The 26,068-nt window shown below is 40.0% G+C and overlaps 2 protein-coding genes across 5 annotated transcripts; both read right to left on the reverse strand.

Moving 5' to 3' along the window:
• Positions 1-1,199: 1,199 nt before the first annotated feature.
• On the reverse strand, positions 1,200-11,793 carry dhfr (dihydrofolate reductase). The gene is made up of 6 exons (XM_049579926.1): positions 11,584-11,793; positions 11,333-11,382; positions 6,174-6,279; positions 5,131-5,251; positions 3,473-3,588; positions 1,200-1,380 (listed from the first exon to the last, which is right to left on the reverse strand). Exons 1-6 carry the CDS (start codon positions 11,673-11,675, stop codon positions 1,299-1,301), a joined length of 567 nt encoding a protein of 188 aa, XP_049435883.1. The 5' UTR covers positions 11,676-11,793; the 3' UTR covers positions 1,200-1,298.
• Positions 11,794-12,958: 1,165 nt separating this feature from the next.
• Positions 12,959-25,591, reverse strand: gtf2h2 (general transcription factor IIH, polypeptide 2). Of its 4 annotated transcripts, none has more exons than XM_049579912.1 (15): positions 25,562-25,591; positions 24,534-24,626; positions 24,369-24,446; positions 24,180-24,216; positions 23,525-23,611; positions 23,376-23,426; positions 21,642-21,696; positions 21,182-21,287; positions 21,007-21,097; positions 20,164-20,359; positions 17,326-17,389; positions 17,126-17,229; positions 16,777-16,879; positions 16,651-16,690; positions 12,959-13,412 (listed from the first exon to the last, which is right to left on the reverse strand). In XM_049579912.1, exons 2-15 carry the CDS (start codon positions 24,587-24,589, stop codon positions 13,302-13,304), a joined length of 1,179 nt encoding a protein of 392 aa, XP_049435869.1. In that variant the 5' UTR covers positions 24,590-24,626; positions 25,562-25,591; the 3' UTR covers positions 12,959-13,301. The 4 variants fall into 4 exon arrangements, with proteins under 4 accessions (XP_049435869.1, XP_049435868.1, XP_049435870.1 ...); XM_049579911.1 differs by having other exon boundaries at positions 25,558-25,589; XM_049579913.1 differs by lacking the exon at positions 25,562-25,591 and adding an exon at positions 25,468-25,550.
• Between the last annotated feature and the right edge of the window lie 477 nt (positions 25,592-26,068).

The following is a 26,068-nucleotide window of genomic DNA, read 5'->3' on the forward strand; positions in this document are numbered from 1 at the left end:
TGTGAGCGGTCCACATCCTTGTTAAGGTTGGATTTATTTTAAGAGGTGTGATAATTTAAGACGAAAAACACAGACTCAGTGTGCCTCCTGTGACCCTGGGTCCTTAGGTAGAACACTGATCAGCCAAGACATTAAAACCACTGAGAAGTGATGTGAAAAACACTGATCATCTTATTACAATGCAATGCTTGGCTGGGTAACCTTTGGTCCTGGTATTCCTGGGGATGCAACTTGACACACTCCACTCACCCACACACCACTGCAGAACAAGTACGCCTCACCTCACCCAAAGGGCTCAAGGCGTCACCCTAGCCTCAAAGATCCCCCAGACTTCAATCTGATCGAGCATTCATGGGGCGTAGCGGTACCCCAGACCCAGGTACCCAACTTTTTTGTCATAAGTGGTGAAACTGTTACTATATCCCGACAGTAGTGCATGAGACAGGCAGGCTACTCTATGAAAAAAAAAATCAGGTTCCTCTGGCTCCTCCCAGTGCTCCTAATGACATTTGCAAGGATCCTGTGCAAATAAACCAGTCAGGGCCAGGTGAAGTCTGTGATGCATGTCAATCACTGCTCATATACATGCATGCATGCATGTTTACAGCAAAGACAAGTAAACTGAAGAAGACCAATGATGAAAAGCAAGCTAAAAAGTAAGAGTTAATCTGAGCCCAAGGTAAAGTAAGAGTAAACATTGGAGCAATTTTTCCAAGGAGGAGAGAGCTACAGGACCTGAAAGGACTCAAAACTAATGCCAGATAGGGCTTGGTTTACCTCCTTCTGTTTAGCTTGGTTTTCTTCGTCAGTCGTCTTCTGTTTATTTGTCTTTGGGCAGTTTTTCATTGCTGGTGGTTGTTTTTCATTGAGTTCGCAAAGCTCCTCCTTAAGCTGATGATACTGACAGTACTGAGCTTGACTGTGAGGGAGGGGGGCGCAGTGCAGTGTGAGCACGAGAGAGGCTCCACATGGGCTCTGATTGGTTGTTTCCGCTCAGGTGGAGTGGATTCTTTCCAGTGCCATTAGTAGCCCTATGAGGAACCAGAGGAACATAATTTTTTCACAGATTACTTGTCTCATGTTCTACTTTTGGGATATAGTGACAGTTTCAGAAAATATGACAGAAAGCTTCGCACCCTGAAGAGCTGCTAAGACAGAGACTGACCTGTTCAGCTGGATTTATTGTAAAATGCCAGACAATATATATGATCATGTTAAGGATAAACCCTTTTTTTAATCAATACAGTACAGGTGCTTTTTAGGATTTACATTGTTTTGGTTTTATTTATAATTTCTGTTCATTGCTCGATGCTTTCATACACTTCAAATCTGTACTGGATACCATTCTCCTCCTGCAGCTCTTGGGGCACTCCTGGAAACCTGTAGGAGAAACAAGCCTTAAAGTTTGTTTCATCTGGAATACACATACAGTGGCATGCAAAAGTCTGGGAATCCATGTTTATTTTTTTTTTCTGTGAGAAGTTAAGTAAGTAGTTGATGAACTGATTTCCAAAAGGAATGAAGTTAAAGAGGACACATTTCTTCAATATTTTAAGGAAGATTACATTTTAATATTTAATCATTCCTAGTTTCAAAATAACAATAAACAAAAAGGCCTAAACCAAAAGTCTGGGCACCCTGCATGGTCAGTACTTAGTAGCAAGTATCACAGCTGCTAAATGCTTTTTGTAGCCAGTTAAGAGTTTTTCTATCCTTGCTTCCTGCAAAAGGCTTCTAGCTCTGCACTGCTCTTTTGAGGTCTATCCACAGATTTGATCTTTAGGTCAGGGGACTGTGAGGGCCTCGGCAAAACCTTCAGTTGTGCCTCTTGAAGTAGTTTATTGTGGATTATGAGGTGTGTATAGGGTCATGTCCTGTTGTTGAAGCCATCCTCTCTTCATCTTCAGCTTGTTTACAGATGCTGTGATGTTTGCTTCCAGAATTTGCTGGAATTTAACTGAATCCATTCTTCCCTCTACCTGTGAAATGTTCCCTGTGCCACTGGCTGCAGCACAAGCCCAAAGCATGATCAATCCACCCCCATGTTTAACAGCTGGACTTTTCATGAAATTCTGCACCCTCTTTTTTCCAAACATACCATTGCTCATTGTGTCCAAAAGTTCTATTTTAACTTCATCAGTCCACAGGACTTGTCTCCAAAAGGCATCAGGCTTGTTTAGATGTTTCTTTGCAAACTTCTGACGCTGAATTTTGGGGTGAGGACACAGGAAAGGTTTTCTTCTGATGATTCTTCCATGACAGATATGTTTGTACAGGTGTGGCGTGCAGTAGAACAGTGCACCACTACTCCAGAGTCTGATAAATTTTCCTGCAGGTCTTTTGCAGTCAAATTGGGGTTCTGATTTGCCTTTCTGGCAATCCTACAGAAAGTTTTCTTGGTCCTCCAGACCTCAACTTGACCTCTACAGTTCCTGTTAACTGCCATTTCTTAATTACATTAAGAACTGAGGAAGCTACCTGAAAACACTTTGCTATCTTTTTATAGCCTTCTCCTGCTTCGTGGGCATTGATTATTTTAGTTTAGAGGAGCCTATGCTTGCTGATTGTTGGGACAAGGTTTCAGGAGTCAGAGTAGAGAGTATTTATAAAGCTTTAAAATCTGCTTGGCCTTTACTTACGATGACTGTGCACAAGCTATAGTCCTAACAAGCTAAATAAGGTCTGAGGCCCTGATCAAATTGTGTGAGGGCTCAAATGTCCTGGGGTGCCAAAACTTTTGTATGGTGCTCAATTCTTTTTTTCACCCTAAAATTATACAAAATAGTAGCATTATCTTGCTTAAAATATTGAAAAGCATGTTCCATCATTAACTTCATGCCTTTTGGAGATCAGTTCATTTACTACTTACTTAACTACTCACAGTAAATGAAATTTGACCTAGTGCACTTGCTTTGGTTGTACACAGTTTTCCTGTATATTGAGGGATTATTTGTGTGCTTTAAGGTGCGTCACTTTCAGTTAGACAGCCAAATATATCTCTTTCACACCAACGACCTGGGTCTGATTGTGGTGATCTAGCCCATCTTAGACCCTTCTTTTGTCAGTTCAAACCAAGCCAGCCTACATTAATCCCTGTTGCAGCTATAATGTTGGCTGAAAACATTTCTGCTACCATTGTATTGTTTGTTTATGGGCTGCAGCGACCTGTGACAATGGCGTCATGACTGTGCACATCATTCAAATAGAAATCAACCCCTGTCCGACCCACCTATTGACCTGGGTCATGAAGGCAAGTCGGTCAAATCGAGTTAACTCTTTCATGCGCAATGTAACTGCTCAAGTTGCTTGAACTACCTGATGTCAGCTTTCTTTAAGATCTCAGCAATTACCTTGGTTAGAACAAGATGATCAGAACTGAAAGAAATTACTGCCAAAAAAGATAAATAAGTCTAAAGTTGGAATAAACCTGAATTATCCACAACAATGTGCTGAATGTGTTTGCTGATCTTACTCTGGCAGCAGATGATATTTGTCTGGACTGATTTCAGGAAGGAAAGTGTCACACTCAAACTGCTTCAGGATTCGTGTGATAAACAGTCTCCTGGTCCCCAGGCTCTCCATCATCTCCTAGACAGCCAAAAGCAACCAAAACATAATTACAGAAAAAATACTGCTGTGTGTGTGCACAAGTGTGTGTAATTTCAGCAGATCCTGAAGTTGTTCCAAGACCATCATTGATAAGTTCTACCAGTATGACAGTAAAATTAAACACTGCACAACTATTTAGATAGTATTTTCCATTGTTAATTAGTAATCAGATACTCAAGCCTACTTTTCACTGATTTTTTGAAAATCGCCAATTTCTATAGCAGTTTTCCACCAAGACTCCAAAAATAATGAGAAAAACAGAAAATTTAAGACTAAACAATTGTGACAACATGTGTGAGATATTACAGACATAAAAAAATCCAAAAAGATTGTGGTCAGTGGACAGCCATAGGGATCCATAATCTGTGAGCATGGTGTGAATTTCGCAGCTATGCTGACAACACACAGCTGTATGTGCCCGTGAGGCCAGATGATCCAAATATTCTGTCCAATCTGACTGTGTAGCTACTATTAATGAGATCGTGAGCAATTTCCTTAAAATAAATTAAGACCGATATCCTCCTGGTTGGCCTCTAAAATATAAACCAGGACCAAAAGTGCAATTTATCATTTGCGTGACATAGTGAAGGCAAGACCTCTAATGAACCAGCAAGATGCTGAGAAGCTTGTTTGAGCTTTTGTTTCTTGTCTTGACTACCGCAACACTCAATTTACTGGCAACTGCAAAACTGCAGAGAATTCCTCAAAATATGGACACTCTGCCTTTATCCTACTATTAAATGGAGAAACCTCTGTCCCTCCGTCCTTCATTCTGTCATCATCCGTTCTCCTCCTCACTGCTTTGACCTACTTCTGTGAACTTGCACATAGACTTTCATCTTGGTCATGTGCAGACAGCCACAATACCATTTTTGCATTTTGCCCACATTTCTACTGTTTATATTCACGTTTTTGTCCACTACCCATTCATACTGTGAGCACCATTAGCAGCGCAAGCTGCGCATGCGCGGGGACCATTTCGAAAACACCTGCGATGGGACCACAGTTTGGCTGGGAAGCCTTCATCTCCAACACGTGCGGATTGAAACCTGTGTACCTGTGTGCCTGCGCATGCGCGTGCCTCCGTGCCGTCAGCCAAAACTATGCTCCATGTATTTTGCCATAAAGCATGTTTCTAAATACAGTGTGCATTGTTTGTCTTACATTGATATTTATTACACAGTGCATTTACAGTGCTCTGATTGTGCATCTCCTCTAATATACTGTTTTTGATTTCTTATTCCTCCATACATAACACATCCCCGGGTATGGACTAGTATATTAGATTTGCCGAATCAGTGGACAGTTTTAAATGACAACTCAAAAAGTTTTTTTTATATAGCCTACAACTACCAGCTGACCGTTTTAATCTTTTCTGATTTTCTTTTTTTATCTAATGATTTCTATATGTTTGTATGATTTTAAACTTGTGTGTTTTTGCTGCTGAATTGTAAAGCACTTTGTGCTGAATTCTGTGCACAAAAGGTGCTGTAGAAATAAAGTTCCTTTATTCATTCCTACCTTGTAGACAGAGCTGCCCCCTATAACCCAGACCTGGTCAGCCTGTTCTGCCAGTTCCGAGTCGACCAGCCTGAGAGCCGAACTGAAGTCTGGTGCCAGGTGTGCCCCTGCAGGGGGCACTCTGGAGGAGAAGTAACAATGTATTAGGTCACTGTTACAAGTGAACAACACCTTTGGGCCCTGCATCACACAAACAACATATTTTCATATTGCTTTTACACAATAAATGACAACCTGAATGACTTATTTATGGCCAATGTTAGGTTTGTCCGTTCTGAGCTACTATAGAAAATATACTTATTATATTACATTCCATTTCTGGCCATTCATTCCCCGAAATCCTACACACAGAACCTTTAAAAGTAGAAAATCCATTATTAGATAACTCCCAACATAATCCATGGGGGTGCAACTGAGTAACAGTCAAAATTTTATACTTTTTAATGTACTTTAGAATTAAAGTGGACTTTTTTCCTTAATTACAAATTCAACTTGAAATCCTTTTTGAAGGCAGAAATGTCATAAGATCAGGCTAAGCAAAGGAGACATTTCTGTCAATAAGAATTACTGTTGACTGAATACGAACATTGCATTGAGACTGAATTGAAAATTTTGCCTTCATTACTCACTTGTGTAACATTAGCTATTTTCTGCAGCTTTTGTCATCTTCTGATGGCATCTTATCTAAGAGAAACTCTGGTCTAATCAGCGATCTTTGCACGACCAATCCGCATGAATATGGGCCGGTTTATTTCCCACTGACAGGGATTTTAGTTTATGGATGTCTGCCTGACTAACATGACACCAACAGTGTTATACATTTTACGTTTACATTTCTGGGGGCATACGTTTTACATCTGTCAAAATTATTACATCATCAGTGTTTTTTAAAAAAAAAAAAAAAAAGCCCTGAGAGGTATAACATTTTTGTAAAAATTAAAATTAATTCAATTTTCAATCTGGTTAAGTGTAAATTTTACTACATTTCAGAAAATGATTTCATTATTGGGTAATTCAAAGTATTAACTGTGTGTGCCACATACTTGAGCTCCCTGCTAAGGATGATGTTGATCCTGTTGTTTAGAGGTCTGTTCTTCTCTGGGATGGAAAACCACGTTTTCCTACCCATGATCACCACATTCTGCTTGCCTGTAGAACAGCAACGTTTGAATTAATTAGTAGCAAACACTCCTTCACTGCTGGTAAAGTCCCAGACTGATCTTAGTTCTCTTACAGTCTGTATTACAGACTGATCTGATGTGAGAAGAATCTCTTCAACAACTTAAAACTGGTCCATTCACATTGTTTCCCATGTATCAAACAGACCTTATGTCTAAGTGCAATACAGTAACAGTGTTATAGTGGTGGAAAAAGATGTGCATTAAACCTCTCTGTATTCAACTTGTTTGTGCTGTACCCTTTATGTTAATTTGATAGCACTCAGGTGAAACTTGTGCATTGTTGTATGTTTTACACAAATGTCCCTCAGTTCAACCTAATCAGATTGCCACTTCGTAAAGCTGTCTCTGAAAGGGCCTTGACCGTGACGAACATAATTTAAGCACCTGTTTATATCTTTATAGGTGACATATTAACATCATTTTCAGGTTCATGCGCTTATTGTGCAAGTCTACTAGAAGATGTGTACATGCCTTTATGTTAAATAAATACATAATTTTGTCTAATGCTGCAGTACCTGTAATCACCCTCTGTCACATAGTCTGTTTTAGTGCCTGTCTCCTTAATATCCTCCTTTCGAGAAGGCCAGTCGGCTCTGATTGGTCAGTGTTTCAGTCAGAAGACTCCTCCATTGTTGGATGCATCAGCACAGGAGTAGAGAGGACTCATATACCCCCTTTCCACAAAATTAGCACGAGTATGTGTTTTGTTTTGTTTTTTTAAAACAACAACAACAACAACAACAACATGGTTAAATAGACTACAGACTTCTTTCCCATTGCCAGTAGACTAAAGCCATGTATACAGCTCTGCTGTCAACAAGCATGCATTTGTTTTTGTTTAGTGTCACATTCAACATCACTGATAAGCTGGAAAACAGCTTAGTAAACAGTAGAAAGCAACATAGAGGCCAGTGAAAACTGTTACAGTGGTCACCTCTTTTTATACATCTCTTACGTATTCAGTCTGTCTTTCAAGCTCAGAACAGACTAATTTGGCATGATGCTTGACGGTTGCTTTGGCGGAGACAGGTGGTGTTTTGTGGTGGTGCGTCAATGCATCTCCCGTTTAAAGGGCTAAAATTAACATGTTCATGTTGGGTTTCCATCACTGCCAATTGGCGCCGGAGTGGAGTCAGTAAAATACCTGTGACTACTGCAGAGTCACCTGACCCAGATGTGAATACCAATCGCAGGCTTTCCATTACATACAAAAACAGATGTTAGTGGGTGTTAGTGTATTTTTGCTTTTGGTTTTTTTGGTGGGAAAGGGGCTACAGAATGCTTTGTCACATGGTGCACTAAAAATCACCTGAAGCTCAATATCAAGACCAAAGAGCTGGTCGTGGACTACCAGAAAAACAGGAGGCCCCATGTCCCAGTTACCATCCACAGGGAGGAAGTGGAGAGGCTGAACTCCTACAAGTACCCTAGGGTTTAAATCCATAATAAGCTGGAATGGACTCAAAATACCAGCACCCCCTGTCAGGAGGGGACAGAACAGTCTGTTCTTCCTGAGAAGACTCATATCTTTTGGTGTGTGCACAAGGCTGCTGCAGACCTTTTAAAGGTCTGTAGTAGCCAGTGCCCTGTTGGGGTAGTGGCATTAAGCTGGTGAGGCCAGCAGACTCAACAAGTTAGTAAAGTAAGCCAGCTCTGTGGTCAGGAGCTGGACAGTCTGAAGGCAGTGCGGAGAGGGGAATGAACAATCAAAGCCATCCAAGATAACTCCTCTCATCCTCGATACGAGGAGCTGTGGCAGAATATGCTGGGCAGCTCATTCAGCCACTAGATCATGACACCCTTGTGCAAAACGGAGTGCTTCAGGTGCTCAAATATGTCCACTGCAATCAGACAGTACAACAGCAGCAACTGTTGTAGACTGTCTCTGAACAGCCAGCTGCAATCCCCCAGTGTGTCTTAGGGCACACTCCAGGAGGACATGGTCTCTTGCGCTGCCTTCCCCTCCAGTGGCTACCAACAGTGAAGCCGATTGCAAGGCCTAGCACGTACAAAATAAAATAGTAGACATGGGTACATACAAAGCCCTCTATGCGGGCCCAACTGGGCCCTGCTCCATTTCTGTTAATGAGTTTCAAAGGGCAAAGAGCAGTGGGTGAGCTGGTGTTTATAGTTTTAGTGAGTGCAAAGATCTGTGTCAGAGTGAGGAATGCATCTATCTTCAGTAGAAAACTACTGTAAAAAAAACCTGAATCTAACAGCTGCAACTGATTCAGAATGCTGCTGCTCAAACCCTCAATACCACCGAGAAAGTGAATCATATCACTCCAGGTCTGAGGTTTTTACACTGGCTTCCTGTCTGAAAAAGAAGATATACTTAAATAATCCCAGAGGGGAAATTCAATTTGTTTCACCCTGTTGTCATATACACACAGGCCTGAAATGAACAAACAGTAACTATACATGTATTAAATGGAGAGATGTCAGAATGAGAGGACTGTAATGGACAGGCACCCCAAGCGGTTGCCTTGTCTCAAGGGCACCTCAAGTGGTTGCCTTGCTCAAGGGCACCTCGGCATTGCCCAGAGGCTAGCTGGCACTTCTCCAGCTACCAGTCCACACTCTATACTTGGATTGTATGGAGACTTGAGTTGGCGACCCTCTGGTTCCCAAGCCAAGTCCCTATGGACTGAGCTACTGCTGCCCTGTCTCTCAGAGAACCAACGTCAAAATACTATTGTTGGTTTAGAAAGCACTGATTGGTTTAGGGCCAAAATACATTTCTGACCTTCTGCTACAGTATGAGCCATCCAGACCTCTCAAGTCTTCAGGGACAAGTCTGCTTTGTGTCCTCAAAGTGAAGACGTAACATGGAGAAGTAGCATTTAGTATTTATACACCACATATCTGGGAAAAAACTCCCATAAAACTGCAGGTCTGCTGCAACTCTAAGTTCTTTTAAATCTAACTTTTCTTTTTGCGGCTGCCTTTTTTAAATCTAATATCTAATCATTTCTTACACTGCACTCTAACTTGTATTTAGGGATGCACGATATTATCTGCTTGGTACTGGCTGAAATTGGCTTTAAAATTAACTGCCAGAATTGGCAAACATGCTTTTCATTTTGCACAATGAATAAAAATTACATTCACTGAAAAGCATTCTATTTCATGTCTCCATCTGCTGGTGGGCCATCACACTAAGAGTATGCATGCATAATATGATGTTAATTCCACTAGAGAGGAGACTTGATGATCACTTAAATTACGGGGGTTAAAAAGTGGATATTTCCATATCTGTATTAGTTGTCAGCAAAATAAGTTGTTTTAAATATATCGGCATATGGCATATAGCCAAAAAATCCAACATTGTGCATCATTACTTTAATTCTTGTGTTTTATAGGGTAAGTTCAGGGTGAGTGAGACAGTTTTCGGTTTTCTGCATTGTGTGAGATTTCTGGCTATGGATTTCAAAAAATAACCCAACATATGATACATTTCTGTAATGCTGAAGATGGTACCTATCCATTTGAGGAGGAAAGAAGATCTGATTATGTTCCATGGATGAATGACATACCCTTTTTTGTGAACTGACTAAAATTCGTTTTTGTGTGTGAGATTTGGGTGAGTGGGACAACACATCTGATCACTGATTTAGCCTGTTACCTTTATTGAACATGCCTAAAAACACAAATTCATGGATACATGTATCCGAATTCAGGTCAAAATTTCATAGAACATGGTAAATTATAAAAACATATGTCTGAAAACAACAATGTAACAGAAGTACAACATTTTTTCAGGTCAAAATTTCATTTAACCCGTTACTCTGTGAAAACAAATGCCAACAAACAAAAACAAATCAGTCTGAGTACAGGCAATCCCTGCAGGTGAAGGTGTCTGAACTTTCAATTATCCCACTGTCCTCTCCGCAGGACTCATGGAACTAATGCTTGCACCCGCCACATCTGATCCAGTCATCAGCTCTCTTTGGACCCTCTTTGTGCCCATATTCCAGCTTACAGACAGCACATGACACTTTGGGTACCTTCTTCTTTGCTTTTTGACCTTTTGCTGGTGGGCTTGGTTTTTTCCCTTTTCTGCTGCTGGTCTTGCTTGCCACATAATTGAAATGCTCCTCGCTTGTGAGATGGAAGCTTGGGGGCTTAGTTTGGAAAGAAATCAAGTCTAAACTTTGTATAGGTTGACACTTGATGAACAAATGTTCCCTGCTGTTGTTACTTTGAAAAGCCTTTACGTCTGCATCTAGTACACATATTATCTGATAACTGTGTTGCATTGTATTGGCAGGAGTTGTGTGTGTGTGTGTGTTTGTGTGTGCATGCATGCAGTTTGTATTGGCTGGTGTGTATGTGTGTGTATATACATATATATATATATAAAATCTGTTATCATGCATCCCTAGTAGGCTGGGTACACTTGCTGTTTATGCTAGCTGTTTTGCTAGCTAGGTAGTCGGGCTAGCAGTAAAACTGAGGTGCTCTATCAACAATTGTGTGGTAGTTTTCGGGTCTGCACACACAAGAAGGTTAGGAACTATTAATCTGGAACATATATAATGATTCCCTATGGCAGGATTGATCATTTTTATTCGTTAAGAGTGCCTTTTGGTACTGTCCCACTCACCCAAAACCATGCTGTCCCACCCACCCAACCACAGTTTGGGTAGGTGGGACAAAATAAAAATAGCCATAAATGTAAACATAATCTTAACATTTTTTTCTGATTTTGTTGTAGAAGTGCATCAAATTCATGTTTCCAGCAAATATTTCTGCAATATCTTGGCGAAAACATTTTTATAACCTTATGATCGGAACAATCAAAATCTTAAGCTATGCCATTTTCCTCACCTGAATTAACCCTACCTGTCTTAGTATTTTTTAGCGTGTTAATATTTTCTATTCTCTCGCTCTTAAATTATGTTTTTAATTACATTGAGGTGCTCTTTTTACAAAGGAGAGGGAACATCATGTTACAGCTAGTAACATTAGGGTACCACTATGATATAAATTAATCCCAAAACAAGGTGAACTTTAGTTACCTTTCTCAGACGGCGTCGATGTCATCTTTCGGAAATGTTTGAATTCGTTGCTATAAAAAACAAAACAAAACATAAAATTCAAATTTGATAAAGTTAATGCATTCATAGGTCACTGCTGCACGCCAGCTTCAGTCTCGTTCTCTTCGTTGTGTAAACACTCGTCTCGAGCTCAACAGACCAGCGTGCTGAAGCCTTTATTTCAAGGTTTTATCATTTCCACATTAACAAAGACCGCCATTAACGTGACTTACTTGAGTCTAACAGGATGCCAGGGCAGGTTTCCATTATTCCCGATGCCCAGGTCAGGACATACCGCCACGATACTGTTCAAAATGCGGGACATTGTGAGTTATGTTATTACCGCAGCTTCCCGCCAACAGATGTTAGAAAAGAGGCGGAAATGACAAGTTCTTGTTCCTCTTCCAGTTTCACGGCAGCTCACAATCGTGTCCTTACATTACTGCCATCTTATGGAGTTAAAGGGAAACTCCACCTTAAATAAGAATTGCAATATCATTTCTGTGGCCTAAAAAAAGTCCAGTAAATACTTGTGAACATGAGCTCATTACTTCTTAAAGCCAGAAACCAGAGACGTAGGCCTAAGTCTCAAACTTGTGATTTCATTATGTAGGCTATAAAGTCTGGAGCTGCTCCATAGACAATGAAGGGAGACTTCATACAATGTTCCTTTCTTTTTATACCCACCTGAGATTCATTCTGTTATAGTGTTCTCAGTTGAGGAACCGAAAATGTTCTCATATACTCAGAACATTCCCCTGGCTGCGCCCATTGTCATCTAGAGCATTGTTCACCATTCACAGTCTGTGGAGCAGGTTCAGTCTTTATACCCGCAACAAGTCTTAGTACTCTAGTTTTTGGATTGGGAGACATGTGTTCATGTTTACTGATATTTTTTGCACTGTCTGAGACCATAAGAATACTGGGTATGAATTCTGAAAATGGGTTAAGTTCCTCTTTAACTTCTTCAATGTCAATTTAATTCTGCTAAAAAAAATCACCCACCACTCCTGTTATCCCCTGAAAATGATACAATTAAAATCTGTTTAAAAAATACTAAGGTCAAGGGTTAAACATCTCAATGCATCCTCATTATTTTTTAACTCAGTGCCAGGAATAACATTCTGATGGGGGAATTGTGATTATTTCTTATATTTGGTAGAAAAATAGTCCAATTTAAATATGAGTCATCAAAGAATCAACTTATCAAATATCTGCAATGTATGCATTTTTAACTGTAAAATGTAAACTTGTGAAACATGAGGGAGCTTAACTACAAGTTTCCATAAAAATACCAGAGACTCCCCGCTTTCTTGATGAAAGCTACAGCCAACAGGCTATTTGTTCATTTATAACAGGGCAGATGGATAAGACAGCATCTGAGTCTAGACCCAAGGGATGGAGAGGGAAAGGGGGATGCATTTTGATAATAGCTAACGGGGGGGGGCATCCCCCCTCCTCCCACATCAAATCCCCTACTGGCTACAGCCCTGCTTCTAACCCTAAATTTAGCATAGAAAATACAAGACTTGGGACCTGATAATGGGAAATCTGGGTAATTGGATAATGGCCTGCTTTGAAACTATGCAACAAAATGTCTGACTGGTTAAAGCATTTTAATAAGTACAAAAGAAATTCTATTTTATTGTAACTGTCATGTCACACACAACTGTAGTACAAAACTATATAAACAATGCACACAGACCATTTCTGTCAAATATTAAGCACCGCTTCCACCTTTAAACGATATGGGTTGACCAGAATTGTCCATTTTTGTGCCAGTCTTCAACACCTTTGGAATATAACCATTTGGGTGGTCCACAGATTGACTGTGTGCATCATATCCACGCTATCAGAGGCAGACAGCACTGACAGGACAGATATGATGAGCCAGTAAGGGCAGATGACCAATGAGTATTTCAGTCTCTGTCTGACAGTTAGTCACTCAGCTTCAGGAGGTGCTCAGATTGTGAATACAGCAGGGGCAGCAGTGCAGTGAGTCATGGATGAAGAGATCACACTCCATACAGAATGCATTTCTACATGATGGACAGGTGAATATCTAGTGAGAGTGAGAGGGAGAGAGAGCAGATTAATAAAGATGGATAGAAGGACGGAAGTTACAATGAATAAATGACTAACACATTTTTTACACGGTATATATCTATATCTATATATATGTGTATATACACACACACACAGTTGTGCTCATAAGTTTACATACCTTGGCAGAATTTGTGAAATATTGAATATTGTCCATTTTTCAGATAATATGATTGATCATGCAAAAACTTTACTTTCTTTCAGGGTGCGGTCAAGCAAAGCTATTTATTATCACACAATTGTGTTTGCTCTCTTTAAATTATGACAAGTGGAACCATCCAAATGGCCCTGATCAAAAGTTTACATACCCTTGAAGTTTTAGGGTGATAATGTACACCAAGTTGACACATGCAGGTTTAAATGGCTATTGAGGGTGACTGTCCACACCTGTGACCTCTTTGCTTGTAATTAGTGTCTGTGTATAAAAAGTCAGTGAGTCTCTGGGCTCTTGACAGACCTCTGCACTGACTTTGCTGGATACTGAGTCATGGGGAAAGCAGCAGAACTGTCAAGAGAAGGACCTGTGAGAGAAGGTAGTTGAACTCTATAAACCAGGAAAAGGATACAAATTTTTTTTAAAAAAGCCATCGTCCAGTAGACCAACAAAAATTTCCGCCACAACTGCCAGGAAAATTGTTAGAGATGCAAAGAAAAACCCATAAATAACTTCAGCTGACATATGGGCTTCTCTACAAAAAAGTGGTGTGGCTGTTTCAAGATGCACAATAAGGAGGCACTTGAAGAAAAATGGGCTGCATGGTTGAGTTGCCAGAAGAAAGCCATTAATGCGCCAATGCCACATAACAGCCTGCTTACAATATGCCAAACAGCACCTAGACAAGCCTCAAAACTTGTGGAAAAAAGTAATTTGGAGTGATGAGACCAAAATTGAACTTCATGGTTACAACCATAAATGCTATGTTTGGAGAGGAGTCAACAAGGCCTATGGTAAAAAGTACACCATCCCACTGTGAAGCATGGAGGTGGATCTCTGATGTTTTGGGGGTGTGTGGACTACAGCGGCACTGGGAATTTGGTCAAAATTGATGGCAAGAAAAATGCAGTATGTTATTTATAAATACTGCAGGACAATTTGCTTTCATCAGCCTGGAAGCTGCGCATGGGACGCACTTCGACTTTCGAACATGACAATGATCAAAAACACAAGGCCAAGTCGACCCGCCATTTGCTACAGCAGAAAAAAGTGAAGGTTCTGCAGTGGCCATCACAGTCTCTGACCACAATATCATTGAGCCCCTTTAGGGAGATCTCAAACGTTCAGTTCATGCAAGATAGCCCAAGAATTCACAGGACCTGGAGGCTTTTTGCTAATAAAAATGGGCAGCTTTTCTCATCTGAGAAAATAAAGTGCCTCATCCACAACTATCACAAAAGACTACAAGCTTTCATTGATGCTAAAGGGGGCAATACACAATATTAAGAACTAAGGGTATGTAAACTTTTGAACAGGGACCACGTCAGTATTTGTTTTTGTTATGTTTTGTTCAATGGTGGGGCTATTTTGAGATGCCTCATAGTTTAATTTGAACCCCACTTAAAATAAAAAAAATTGTGTTTTGCCTCATAACTCATGTTTTCTTTTAATAATGGTACACATTTTACAAATTCTAATATATACTGTTAAAAAAAATTAAGGGAACACTTATCGGTAACAGTACAACACCAAGTCAGTTAAACTTCAGGGATATCAATGTGTCCATTGAGGAAGCACAAGTGATTGTGAATCAGTTTTATCTGCTGTGATGCAAATGAAAGTGGAGACAGGTGCAGTGCTTTTACAAAAGGAGAGCTGGACAGAACCATTGAAGGGTATCCACTGAGCAGCAGGACCAGTATCTGCTCCTTTTTGTGAGGAGGAACAAGAGCTCGCTGATGCCTGATCCAGGTCTGGGAGGAGATCCCCATCCCCACCCCATCCATCGACTCATCAGGAGCATGCCCAGACATTGCTGTAAGTACATACAGGCACGCAGGGGCCATACACACTGCTGAGTCACATTATGAGTTGCTGTGATAAAATTCAAACCGGTTGGAACAGCCTGTGATTCCAATTTCTTACTTTTATTTTTAATGCGATTCTGAATCCAGCTCTCAGTGGGTTGATGATTTTGGGTCCACTGACTGTTGTTGTCATTTTGTTCTCAACAAGCTATACAATGTACATCAATAAAGATTTTCAACTTGAATAATTAGTTTATCAAGATCTGATGTTTGAGTTGTTTGAGAAGTGTTCCCTTAATTTTTTTGAGCAGAGTATATACAAAAAATTTTTTCTCAACCACCCAGCAGCTCCACATATTAAAATTGAAAATTGAAGCAGTGGAGGCTGAGACAGCCCCAAAGACACTGATTCCTGCAGTTCCTATAATGCAACTCCACAGCATCTCTCCTCTGCCTGGTAAATGTCAAATAAACTCCTCACCTCAAGTTTGTAATGTGGCCTTTTTTACCTGGAAGATTGACAGTAATTGTGACAATAAAAATGAAAAAGACCAGGGTGGCCAAAGTATAAGCACCCAGACACACAAAGCCAACAGTCAGCCATTGGTCAATGTCAACCATCAGTGTGCGCCTGTCGCTCTAATTTTTTGCAGCATGTCCTGCATTGTTGGCACTAGTGGCTGCTAAGTAAACAAACGTTTAAAGTTAAGAGGGTGTGAGGTTGAAACGAAAGTGTTATATCAGGTCGTCAGCGCACTGTAAATAGCCTTTATTCTTTCATTATTTTGTTGTGTTATTAATGTGCTAACTCGCGTCTGGAATCTTTTCTGTCAGTCTTTTGGTTTCCTTATTGGAATGACAAATGCAGACTATCGCCATCTGCTTGTATGAAGTCATTTCCTCTCATGCAGGCTCAGAACCTACATGCTAGTTGGCCGGTGGCTGTAGTAGTCCCCCCCCCCCATTTGTGTGATTATTTTCCTCCAAAAAACAAATATGTGTAAAAACTGGGTATATTTTCTAAGTTCTAATTTTTGAAATGATCTGAGCTTACCCCCTTCCCCTTGATAACAGAAGTACGACCTGGGATACATGTACCTCTGGTTGGAAATATCTGTAACACTAGTGCATGAATTTCTAAAATGGTAAAATATGGGGAGCGCCCCTTTAAAGGGTAAAAGTACCAGCTGAAAGGCCTCTCCAGATGCAGACACACATCCAGCTACTGTACTTACACTTTTATCTTTCAATTCCCCTTGACAAGCTTGACAGAACCTGAAACCAAATCAAGACAGGTTTAGATATGAGGCGGCACAGTATCTGTGTGTGACTGTGTGAGTTTGTGAGTGTGTCAGAACTACCTCTCTTTTTGGAGCTCCTCCACAGGACTCTCTATAAAGGCTTGGAGAGGGAAGAGGTGGTGGAAGGATCTGGCGAGGTGGGGAGCTGACACCAGAGTCAAACCTTGGAGACAATACACCACACACACACACACACACACACACACACACACACACACACACACAAACAAACAAACAAACAAACAAACAAACACACACGTCACAGCTGTGGTGCTTCAATTGTTTTGAAAACACAGTACTTTAAAATAAGTAAGGAGAATTACTTTTTTGATGCCACAGGGAGAAAACGAATCAAGGTTTCCTCTAATCTTACAATGACACACAGACTGATTCGTCCCATCACACATACCACAGACTTTACACTCCACAGGAAGCTCTGTGTACTTGGCATGGCACTGCGGACAGAAGTATCCTCCCAGAGTCAGACCACCACCACTGCTGCTGTCCAGATGACTGGGAAGAGGAGCATATTGCAAAGAGACACTTTAGCACCAAGTGGCTTCTCACAGTGCTGACCACGAAGTTTAAATCACACCGTTTTCAACTTACGACATGCTGAATGACGGCTTGGCATCCTGGTCAGTCAGAGAGGCGACGGTGTGCTGAGGAAAACCTGAGCAAACAAGAGGGTGTGAGACAGAGATTCAGTACATGCTTAAATAATTATAATATTTTGATGAGAATCAAGAATGGATGCATTTTATGGAAACAAAAAGAAATATTTTATTGGGTTTTTTTTTGTCTAATGGGAAAATGGGGCATTCAAAATGGCAAATGGGTTTCAGTAATTTCCTACAACAGATAGACATGTTAGGTTTTTAACAAATGTTACTCATACATGCATTTGTTGGGGACTATTTTCAACAGCCAATTAATCCACATTTGATGCTTTAGTGAGTATTTGTGGCAGCATATAAACTAATCTCTCTCTGACTCTGTCTCTCTCAGTTTCTCTCTGTCTCTCTTTACATGTCATTTTTTCATAAGGATTACTGCAAATGTATTATGCTGATCTGTTCTGTATGACATCTATTGCATGTCTGTCCATCCTGGAAGAGGGATCCCTCCTCAGTTGCTCTCTTTTTTTTCCCTGTTAAAGGGTTTTTTTGGGGAGTTTTGCCTTATCCGCTCTGAGGGTCCAAAGGACAGAGGGATGTCGTATGCTGTAAAGCCCTCTGAGGCAAATTGTGATTTGTGATATTTATATTTATAAATAAAATTGAGTTGAATTGAATTATAGTGTGTGTTCATGGTAGTAATGGAACACATGATAATTGTTGACAATGAGAAAAATATTGTTATATGTGGATCCCTGCAAATTAAAATGAATTGGTAAATGCATCATGTTGCCCTCACAGTGATATCTTTATGCCTACTAAAGTCACAAGTAAGCAACCAGAATTCCAGCTGTATCGGTCATGTCTCCCCCATGTTAATATTGTTAATGTTTTAAGACAAAGACCTAAATCTGTGATGGCAGCAGAATGCCCAGACTTACAGCCAGTTTACAAGTGCTGTTACGTTTCTGTGTTTCAGGAGATAGTTTGGATCTTTTGTAGTGGGGCTGTATGAGGCATATACAGTAGATGGCAGTCAGCATGCCCCCAGTTTGGAGAAGCAGGCAGGAGTTCTGCCACGGAAGCTAACAATGTACTGCTGTGGAGAGGTCAGCAACAAAATGTATTTTAGCCACCTAAAAAAAAAAAAAATCAGCTTCAGTTACCCTGACAGGGAACTGTTATAATGCTCTCTTCAAAGCCAGACTCCATTAAAACAAATGGTAATTTAACATTGCTAAACAGTGGAGCTGCTGGTCTACTGCTACCATGAGTTTTTTTTGTACTACTGTGTTATTTTGGCATTTAAAAGATTTGGTTTGGATTTCACCAAAGTCACACAATAACACAAACTAACCACAGCCCCGTATCCACCAAGCAGTCCGGTACGGTTCAGGTCAGTTCGGTACACATTTTTTCTGTTTCCACTGTGAAAAGTTGTTGATGGTACCAATGGAACCGTTCCGTTCTGTCCCCATTTTTCCCCCCTCTGTTGAGGTACCCAGCACACAGATCTGGTACTTAAAGGTGGAGCTGTGAATACCGCTGTCCGTTGATTGGCCAATAGAGGACGGTCATCTTGCTCAGGGTTGAGATGTAGCTGGTTTTGAAACTTGTCTGACCACTGTTCATACCGTGGCAAGTCTTACATATATTAGTAAAATATGATTATAAAATGAAATGATGTTGTGAGAGACAAGTAACTTAATTCACTGGGCCGCCTGCCCGCAACTTTAAAGGCTGAACATTTACTTGTAATGTTACCAATGCATAAGCTAACAATGTGAATCCATCAACAAACCTTAAATTTCAACATGACAACTTTAACCATTCCATCAGTTTTTATTGTTTCTTTTGGATGACATACACTTTTAGTAATGAGTGAATCCTCAAACGTTTGAATTTTTTTTCTTATTTCAACCAGATTATATGAACTGCATATATTCTACTCCTTACTTGGAGAAAAAAAAAGTGTAGCGGAGCGTTTATCCTTGGGGCTTCGGCAACACTTAACCTCTGCGCTAGACTGAGACGAACTAAATGCACAAAGCCGCTATTTTTAAATATTCTATGGAGAGAGACTCTCACTGCAGCCTGTTCTATTTTTTATTTTGAAATTGTAACCTCGTTCTGTGGTCCATCTGTGTCACCAGTAATGAGGAAATACAATGAGTGCTGGACTGAGCAGTGAGTGACAACAGCTCCGCCCACATTTAAGACTACTGTTTGCGGTGGAAACGCTAAATGGACCTCGGGTCTAGGAACCATGTCTGAAAGATTACTTTTGGTTCCAAAGGCACCATACTGAAAGTGTTTGGTGGAAACAGGGTTTACCTCATTGAGGCAGCTTTAGACCAGCGCTCCCATGTTCAGCAAGCTAAAATTACTTTTTTTGTCAATGGAGTCTGGTGGCTTTAATGAGAGCATAGATGTGAACCTGAAGCTGTTAACAGCATCCACATTGGAAAGGCCCTTCTGACGGCAAGGTCAAGCAGTGAGAACTCTCAATATAGCATACACTTGAGCTACTATTAATTTTTTTAGGTAGGACTTCTTTAGGTAGCTAAAATACATTTTGCTGCTGACCTCATCCACAGCAGTACAATGCTTAGTTTCTGTGTCAGCTAAACTGGGTGTGTTGAGTGACATCTACTGTATGTAATACACTGACTATTGTTAAGTACCCCAAAAAATCCCCCTTTTCAAAATTTGTACTATCCCTTCAACACTTGGTATCTCATAGCTCTGATGTGTTTTATGTTCACTTTAGAAACAGAAGAGGAGCTGATTCTTAAACAAAGTGTCTTAAATACAGTGTCTGAATACTGACCCATGCGTATTAAAGAGCATTCGGACGAGGAACTGGCTGGAGGTGGTTTGACATGCAGCATCAGCAGCTCTTTGAAGTGACTCTCATCCAGGATAACATGGTACAAGCCGCCCGTCTCCCTGGTCAATACTGTACACACCCTGACCTCTGCTGACAGGCCGATCACAGATACCCGCACCTTCAGAGACTTCAGGGTCTGACAGAGGAGGCACATGACAGTATTTATATTGTTATAAATGACACATGAAATGCCGAAAATTAAAAAGAAATCTCTAAACATCACAAGAAAAAGTTTGGGGGAAGTGGAAACTTTGGTGTATTGATAAATGTGACTTTGTGCAATGGAAACAGATTCAGTGAACTGAGGACGACATACAGTCATGCTGTACCATCATTGTATAGGCCATGGTAAGCTCTCTCCATCATCTCTGGAAGACTTTTAACACGCTTAAGTACACAGGGCTGTTACCAGAACTCTTCCACAAACACAGAGCTGTACTATTAGTTATTAAAAACTCTCTTTTTCCATTGTCCTGTGTACTCCCCATTATTATACATCCATAATTTTCGTGTGTTTGTCTCTTGGCTCTTTTGCTCTTATTACGTCATCTCATTGTACCCTCTTCTTCTGCAAACTTCTGACTGGAGAATTAGCACCACCTACTGCTTATCTTGATGAACTCCCAATAACAGCATAAGACAGTAGTGGATGGAAATGTGGATAAATTTGCATTTTCTTTTGCCAATTTTCTAAAAATGTGGTTAAAATTTGCACAACATTTGGATGGAAACCCAACTTGTAAACTGTATAGCCCTAGCTAAGTCTTTAAGGTGTGACTTTACCTTAATCAGGTCACAGATGTTGGCTGGGTCACATGTTGTGAGGCTGCTGAGTATGATCAGAATCTCCCGACTCGTGTGTCCAGGCATGTGCCTTCATACAGAGACAGACACCAGCTAAGTGACATTCAGTGATATTACACAAACCTATCTAGAACACAAACACTGCACAACCTACTTGAGGGTCTGTATGGCCAGGTTAAGAGAGTTGTACAAAGATGGCTCTCCTACACACACAGTGTCCACTGCTTTCTTCAGAGCAGCAGTGTGCTTCTTTGGATTTCCTGGTGGTGAAACAAAACAACACATCACATCTCATGAAAACTACATAGGGTAACTCAACAGACTGGACACTGAATGGAGAGTAGCTTTTTCTAGATGCAGTGATGTTGGGTGCTGTTTAAATGACGGTCATACATGCTTTATTTGCAGCATCATTAACAGTGATGTGATATTTTTTCTGAAGTAGGGACAACTGGTTTAAATGAGAAATCCCAACACTGATAACATGCCCTTGTTTGTTAAAAAGATAAAGCAAAAACATTTTCACTGTTCTGTACAAGGAGCTCATGATGAAACTCATTGAGGCGTTAAACTGATGGGTCGAGTCTAACATTGTCAGTTTATGTGATCCTCACCTGCCAGGTCAGTCAGCTTCTCCGCCCTTTTATTCTTCGTGATGATAATGCCCAGCTGAACACACACAAAACATGCTGTTAGGCTACTGACAGCTTGTTGAAGGTCCAGTCCACAGCTATGTTTAAACTTCCCATTGACAAAAAAATGTACAGCACCATTCCTGCTCAATGTCTTTGTTATCTGACCAACACACCCCAGACAAACCCAATCTTATGTTTCATATGTCTGCTTGTTGAAGAGCTTATCAATGGATGACCAGCTGCTCGAATCTCTGTCTTGTTGTGAATGATGGTTGTAAGACTTTCCTTATACACCCTTACAATATGCATCACTTAACATGGTTGATAACATGAGATAAGAGTGATTTGTAGTTTATTTAAATCAGGGATGCTCAAAGTGTTGATGACAGAGTGCCACATTCGGAAAGCAGGCATATAATTGAAGGCCGCACAGGAAAAGTGCAGTTGTGAGTTGTCCACTGAAATCGCCAACATTCACTAACAGCACTAATGACAGAATGCTATCCCGCAACACTGTCACAGAAGCTTTCTACAAGTTATCACCCGTAAAATGACGGACGCTTGTTAGTGGGGCACAGTAAGGGTCTCATAGTAGTGTATTAACCATAAGCTTTTGAAAGTGAAAGTTTTGAAACGGACAGCAAATGATTCAGATATAATGCATGAACTTCATATCATTTTCAGGGCTGCAACAAATGTGTCTGAGAGCCACCAAATTAGTTCAGTCAAAAATGATTCGGTGCATTGTTGATACAATACAGTTATATTGTTGGAAAATGGAATCGATATCATGAAGTCTGAAAAAGTAGAATAGAACACAGTATGTAGCATCTAAATGGAGACTGAAAGGAGCAGTGTTGTGGTGCTTAAACAAATGTGCTTCAACATTTGTTGTGTTGCTGCTTTATTTAGTTCCCCTCAATGACAAGGGATACAATACCATAAGAACCTGTAAAATGGTATTCAATCAAACTACAGCAACAACTGATGATTTTTTTTTAACTACTGATTCATCCATGGATTATTTAACATTCAGCCTGCACCCAGGACAAAAGCATTTGGCAGTGCAGCAACAGGGTCGGGAACCCTTCTATTCCTGTGTAGTAGTGTAAGAAAATATCGATACGTTAAAATATCGCAATATTATGTTTTGCAATACTGTATTGATTCTCAAAAGTACTATACTGATATTTAATCAGTAGTTGAAATGCAAACATTTCTGGCAGTGGTTATTTTGTGTGTTGTATTTAACCCTCCTACCGCTAGTTACCAGCAGTCACATGGCCGTTTGACTATTCCACTCCACCGAAACAACAAGATGTTGCGAGCGTAAAAGCCTGGCCAGACTCTGGAGTGTCTTGTTAGCAAACACAGGTGACTGAAGGCGGAATCTTGAGTCCATGAAATCCATAAATTAGATTCTTTTGAAAAAAAAAAAAATTATATTTATCGCCTTGCTTGAAACACTGCAATATAACACAATATATCGAATCATCACCTCTGTATCGTGATATGTATCATAACCCTAGATTTTTGCCAATACACAACCCTATTCCTGTGTACTTGCAACAGGATGGTGCAGACCTACACTTATTAACGGCATCTTCATACAGGAAAATAACTTCTTCTCAAATAAACTCACCCGAACCTGAAAAGTTAAGTCTCAGTAGTGTTCAGTGTAAAACATGAAAAGACATGATTGTATACAAATACCTGACTGATGGGGTTTTGGTCGAAATACTCATCAACGAAAGTTTCCATCAGCTGAGGAGAGAAGGAAAAAAGGAGAAGGCGCTTTACAGCTAATAATACTACATAGCTGCTGCTGATGTACAGCGTGATGGCTCTGCAACAGAATTTACCTTCAAAGTCGAAGTGAGGCGGTTTGGTTTCAAGTCCTGGTCTTCCATAGTTCGTGAACAGTCAATCACCACTTGGAGGTGACGCATCTACAGAATGTGACATTTTTTAACATCTTTATGATCTTAACATGATATTTTATTTTCCTGACATCAAAATATACTAATCTTTATATGGCACTTAACTAATGCTGGTGTGTCCAAAGTGGTCCCTAGTACAGTGTTCCCTAACCCTAACCAAAACCATTCCTGTGCACTGCACTGCAAACAGACCAGTATAACACTAAACTGCTAAAGCTCTTAGCTCATTTCTTGTAAGCATTCCAATCAGCAACATTACCTTGAAATTGGGTTGTTTTTGCCGTGTTACAAGCTACCGTGCCATTTATGACTTGTATGTTATATTAACAGTTATACTGTGAAACAGAGATAAAAATGCTTCCACTTTTTGTCTAATGATGAAGATGTCAAATATATCAAAACAATAATGTTATATACAGTGATGACAAAAAGTTGCATAATGTTGGTCTTTGAAAAATTAGAATCCTCTGTAAAATTTTCCACCATGTTGGCATGAGATCTTAGACACCATGGGGTTTAGAACCATATAGATAAATGAAGCACAAGGCTCTGCAAAAAGGAGGCAGAACTCACACACCATTCCAAGCCTCACTTGTCCATGGCTCTCGATCACCCTATGAGGTAAACAAAGCAGCAGATAAGGTTGGTATAACAGACAATACAGTGTTGCATACATTGATATCAGAAAAAGGAGCACGTGAAGCAAAATGGATTTCAAACTTGCGCGCACACACACACACACACACACACACACACACACACACACCTTTTCCTTTTGGACTGGAACAGAATCTCTTCCACTGTGGCTTTCAGTGAGCCAGATTCGTCCTCCTTCAGCACCTCCCTGTAGGAGAATACATACGTTCCGCAATGTTGCATCAAATGACAACACATATCTCAAGTGGAAGTTTCCATATGTTAAAGGTCTTACCATGTCCTCTCATAGCCCCCTTCCCAGCGCTTGGCTCTCTCTGGTTCTTCATCCATTATGTCTGTCAGCCAGAAATTCAACTGATGCTAATAGCTTAAGAGCAGAGAAAATGCAGCTTTACATTAGTACATAAGTCTACTGCAAAGACTGTCAATCTCCATTCGTGGCACAGGAAGGAGTCACTTCTCACCTAACTAACCTGATTTTAATAAAATATTACATCTAAAACTGCTTGGTGAAATATTAGTATGTTTAATAAAATATATCAGAAGACAATAATGATTCACAAAAGTCTGTGTTCTACAAAAGTAGGCAGTAAAGACAATGAGAATTGCATTAATCAGCTGCAAGTATACTTTATGGCATTGGTAAATATTATCAGAACCGGTAACGTTACCATAAAAAAATAGCTAACAGCCTGAGCCGAATTATTTGCGGACCTTGCAGTTGATCAATAGCATTGCACGTCATGTGTTGTGTCATTATGTCTTGTGTGCCTAACAATGTATACCTGACATCAATTCATTACTTAAAGACTGTGTATACTGAATGGAGTCTGTCATGACCCTGTGTCAAAGCAGAAAACATTAACATATGTGATAGTCCGTAATACCGTTATAAATAATAGCTAACGCTAACTGACTAACAGAATTGCTTGCTGACCTTACAGTTCCTCAACGGCACTATGTACATAATATACATTATAATGTTTATTATCTCCTTGTTTCAAATTAATCTTTGCAGTGAGGTAAAGTAAGTTCTTAGCCACATGTCACTGTTACTCGAAGTCATTAACATAGCTAGCTACAACTTTAAATACAGAAAGCTAGCTAACAATTGTGTTCACGAGCTTTATTGGAGGTAACGTTAACGTTAGTTTACCTAAGGCTAACTAAAACTGCTAACGTTATGATATATATAATCTAGTTAATACCTTAACAATGTGTGTGATACAACTTTCTATCTCACTACGCTTGCATTAGTTACATATCAAAAAAATTATGAACAAAACAATCAGTTGTACCTACAGCACCGGTTTAATGCAACACCAACTGGTGCAACGGATTTATTTTCCGGAGAGAAACATGACTTGTAGAGAAAAGCATCCGCTCAGTCAACTATTATTGAATACATAACGTCGAATGTATATTACGTACGTAATGAGTATTAACACATTTGGAGTCCTAATTTTTTGTCCGAAATGCAGTTTTCAGGCGGTTGGTATTGTTTTTAATTTTATATCTCATATGAGCCCATCCGTTTTGATTTATTTATCCATTTTCGTTTTCTATAGCCTATATTTATGTATAATTAATTCATATATTTATTAAATCATTTATTTATCTACAGACTTACTGACATACCTACTTGTTGAATAAATGTGATTCACCGGAACATAGCTTTTATTTTGAAGTCTGCTCTTACCATGCCTGCCATATGCCGGCTACACACCGCAAAACAGCGTGGGGGCGCCATACTGTTATTTTCTGCATAGAGACTGGCTTGACTATGTCTCACACTGCTACCCATATTTA

The sequence above is a fragment of the Epinephelus fuscoguttatus genome, linkage group LG6, assembly GCF_011397635.1.
Source record: "Epinephelus fuscoguttatus linkage group LG6, E.fuscoguttatus.final_Chr_v1".
Classification (NCBI taxonomy): Eukaryota; Metazoa; Chordata; class Actinopteri; order Perciformes; family Serranidae; genus Epinephelus; species Epinephelus fuscoguttatus.

Coding starts and splice junctions, on each gene's coding strand:
- gtf2h2 (XM_049579912.1), bottom strand. CDS start 24,589: ATGGATGAAGAACCAGAGAGAGCCAAGCGCTGGGAAGGGGGCTATGAG. Junction 24,447..24,533: donor GGGGGCTATGAGAGGACATG/GTAAGACCTTTA, acceptor ATTCTCCTACAG/GGAGGTGCTGAAGGAGGACG. Junction 16,691..16,776: donor GAGGAGCTCCAAAAAGAGAG/GTAGTTCTGACA, acceptor ATTTGGTTTCAG/GTTCTGTCAAGCTTGTCAAG.
- dhfr (XM_049579926.1), bottom strand. CDS start 11,675: ATGTCCCGCATTTTGAACAGTATCGTGGCGGTATGTCCTGACCTGGGC. Junction 5,252..6,173: donor ATCCTTAGCAGGGAGCTCAA/GTATGTGGCACA, acceptor CTTCTCCTCCAG/AGTGCCCCCTGCAGGGGCAC. Junction 1,381..3,472: donor AAATATCATCTGCTGCCAGA/GTAAGATCAGCA, acceptor TTTCTCCTACAG/GTTTCCAGGAGTGCCCCAAG.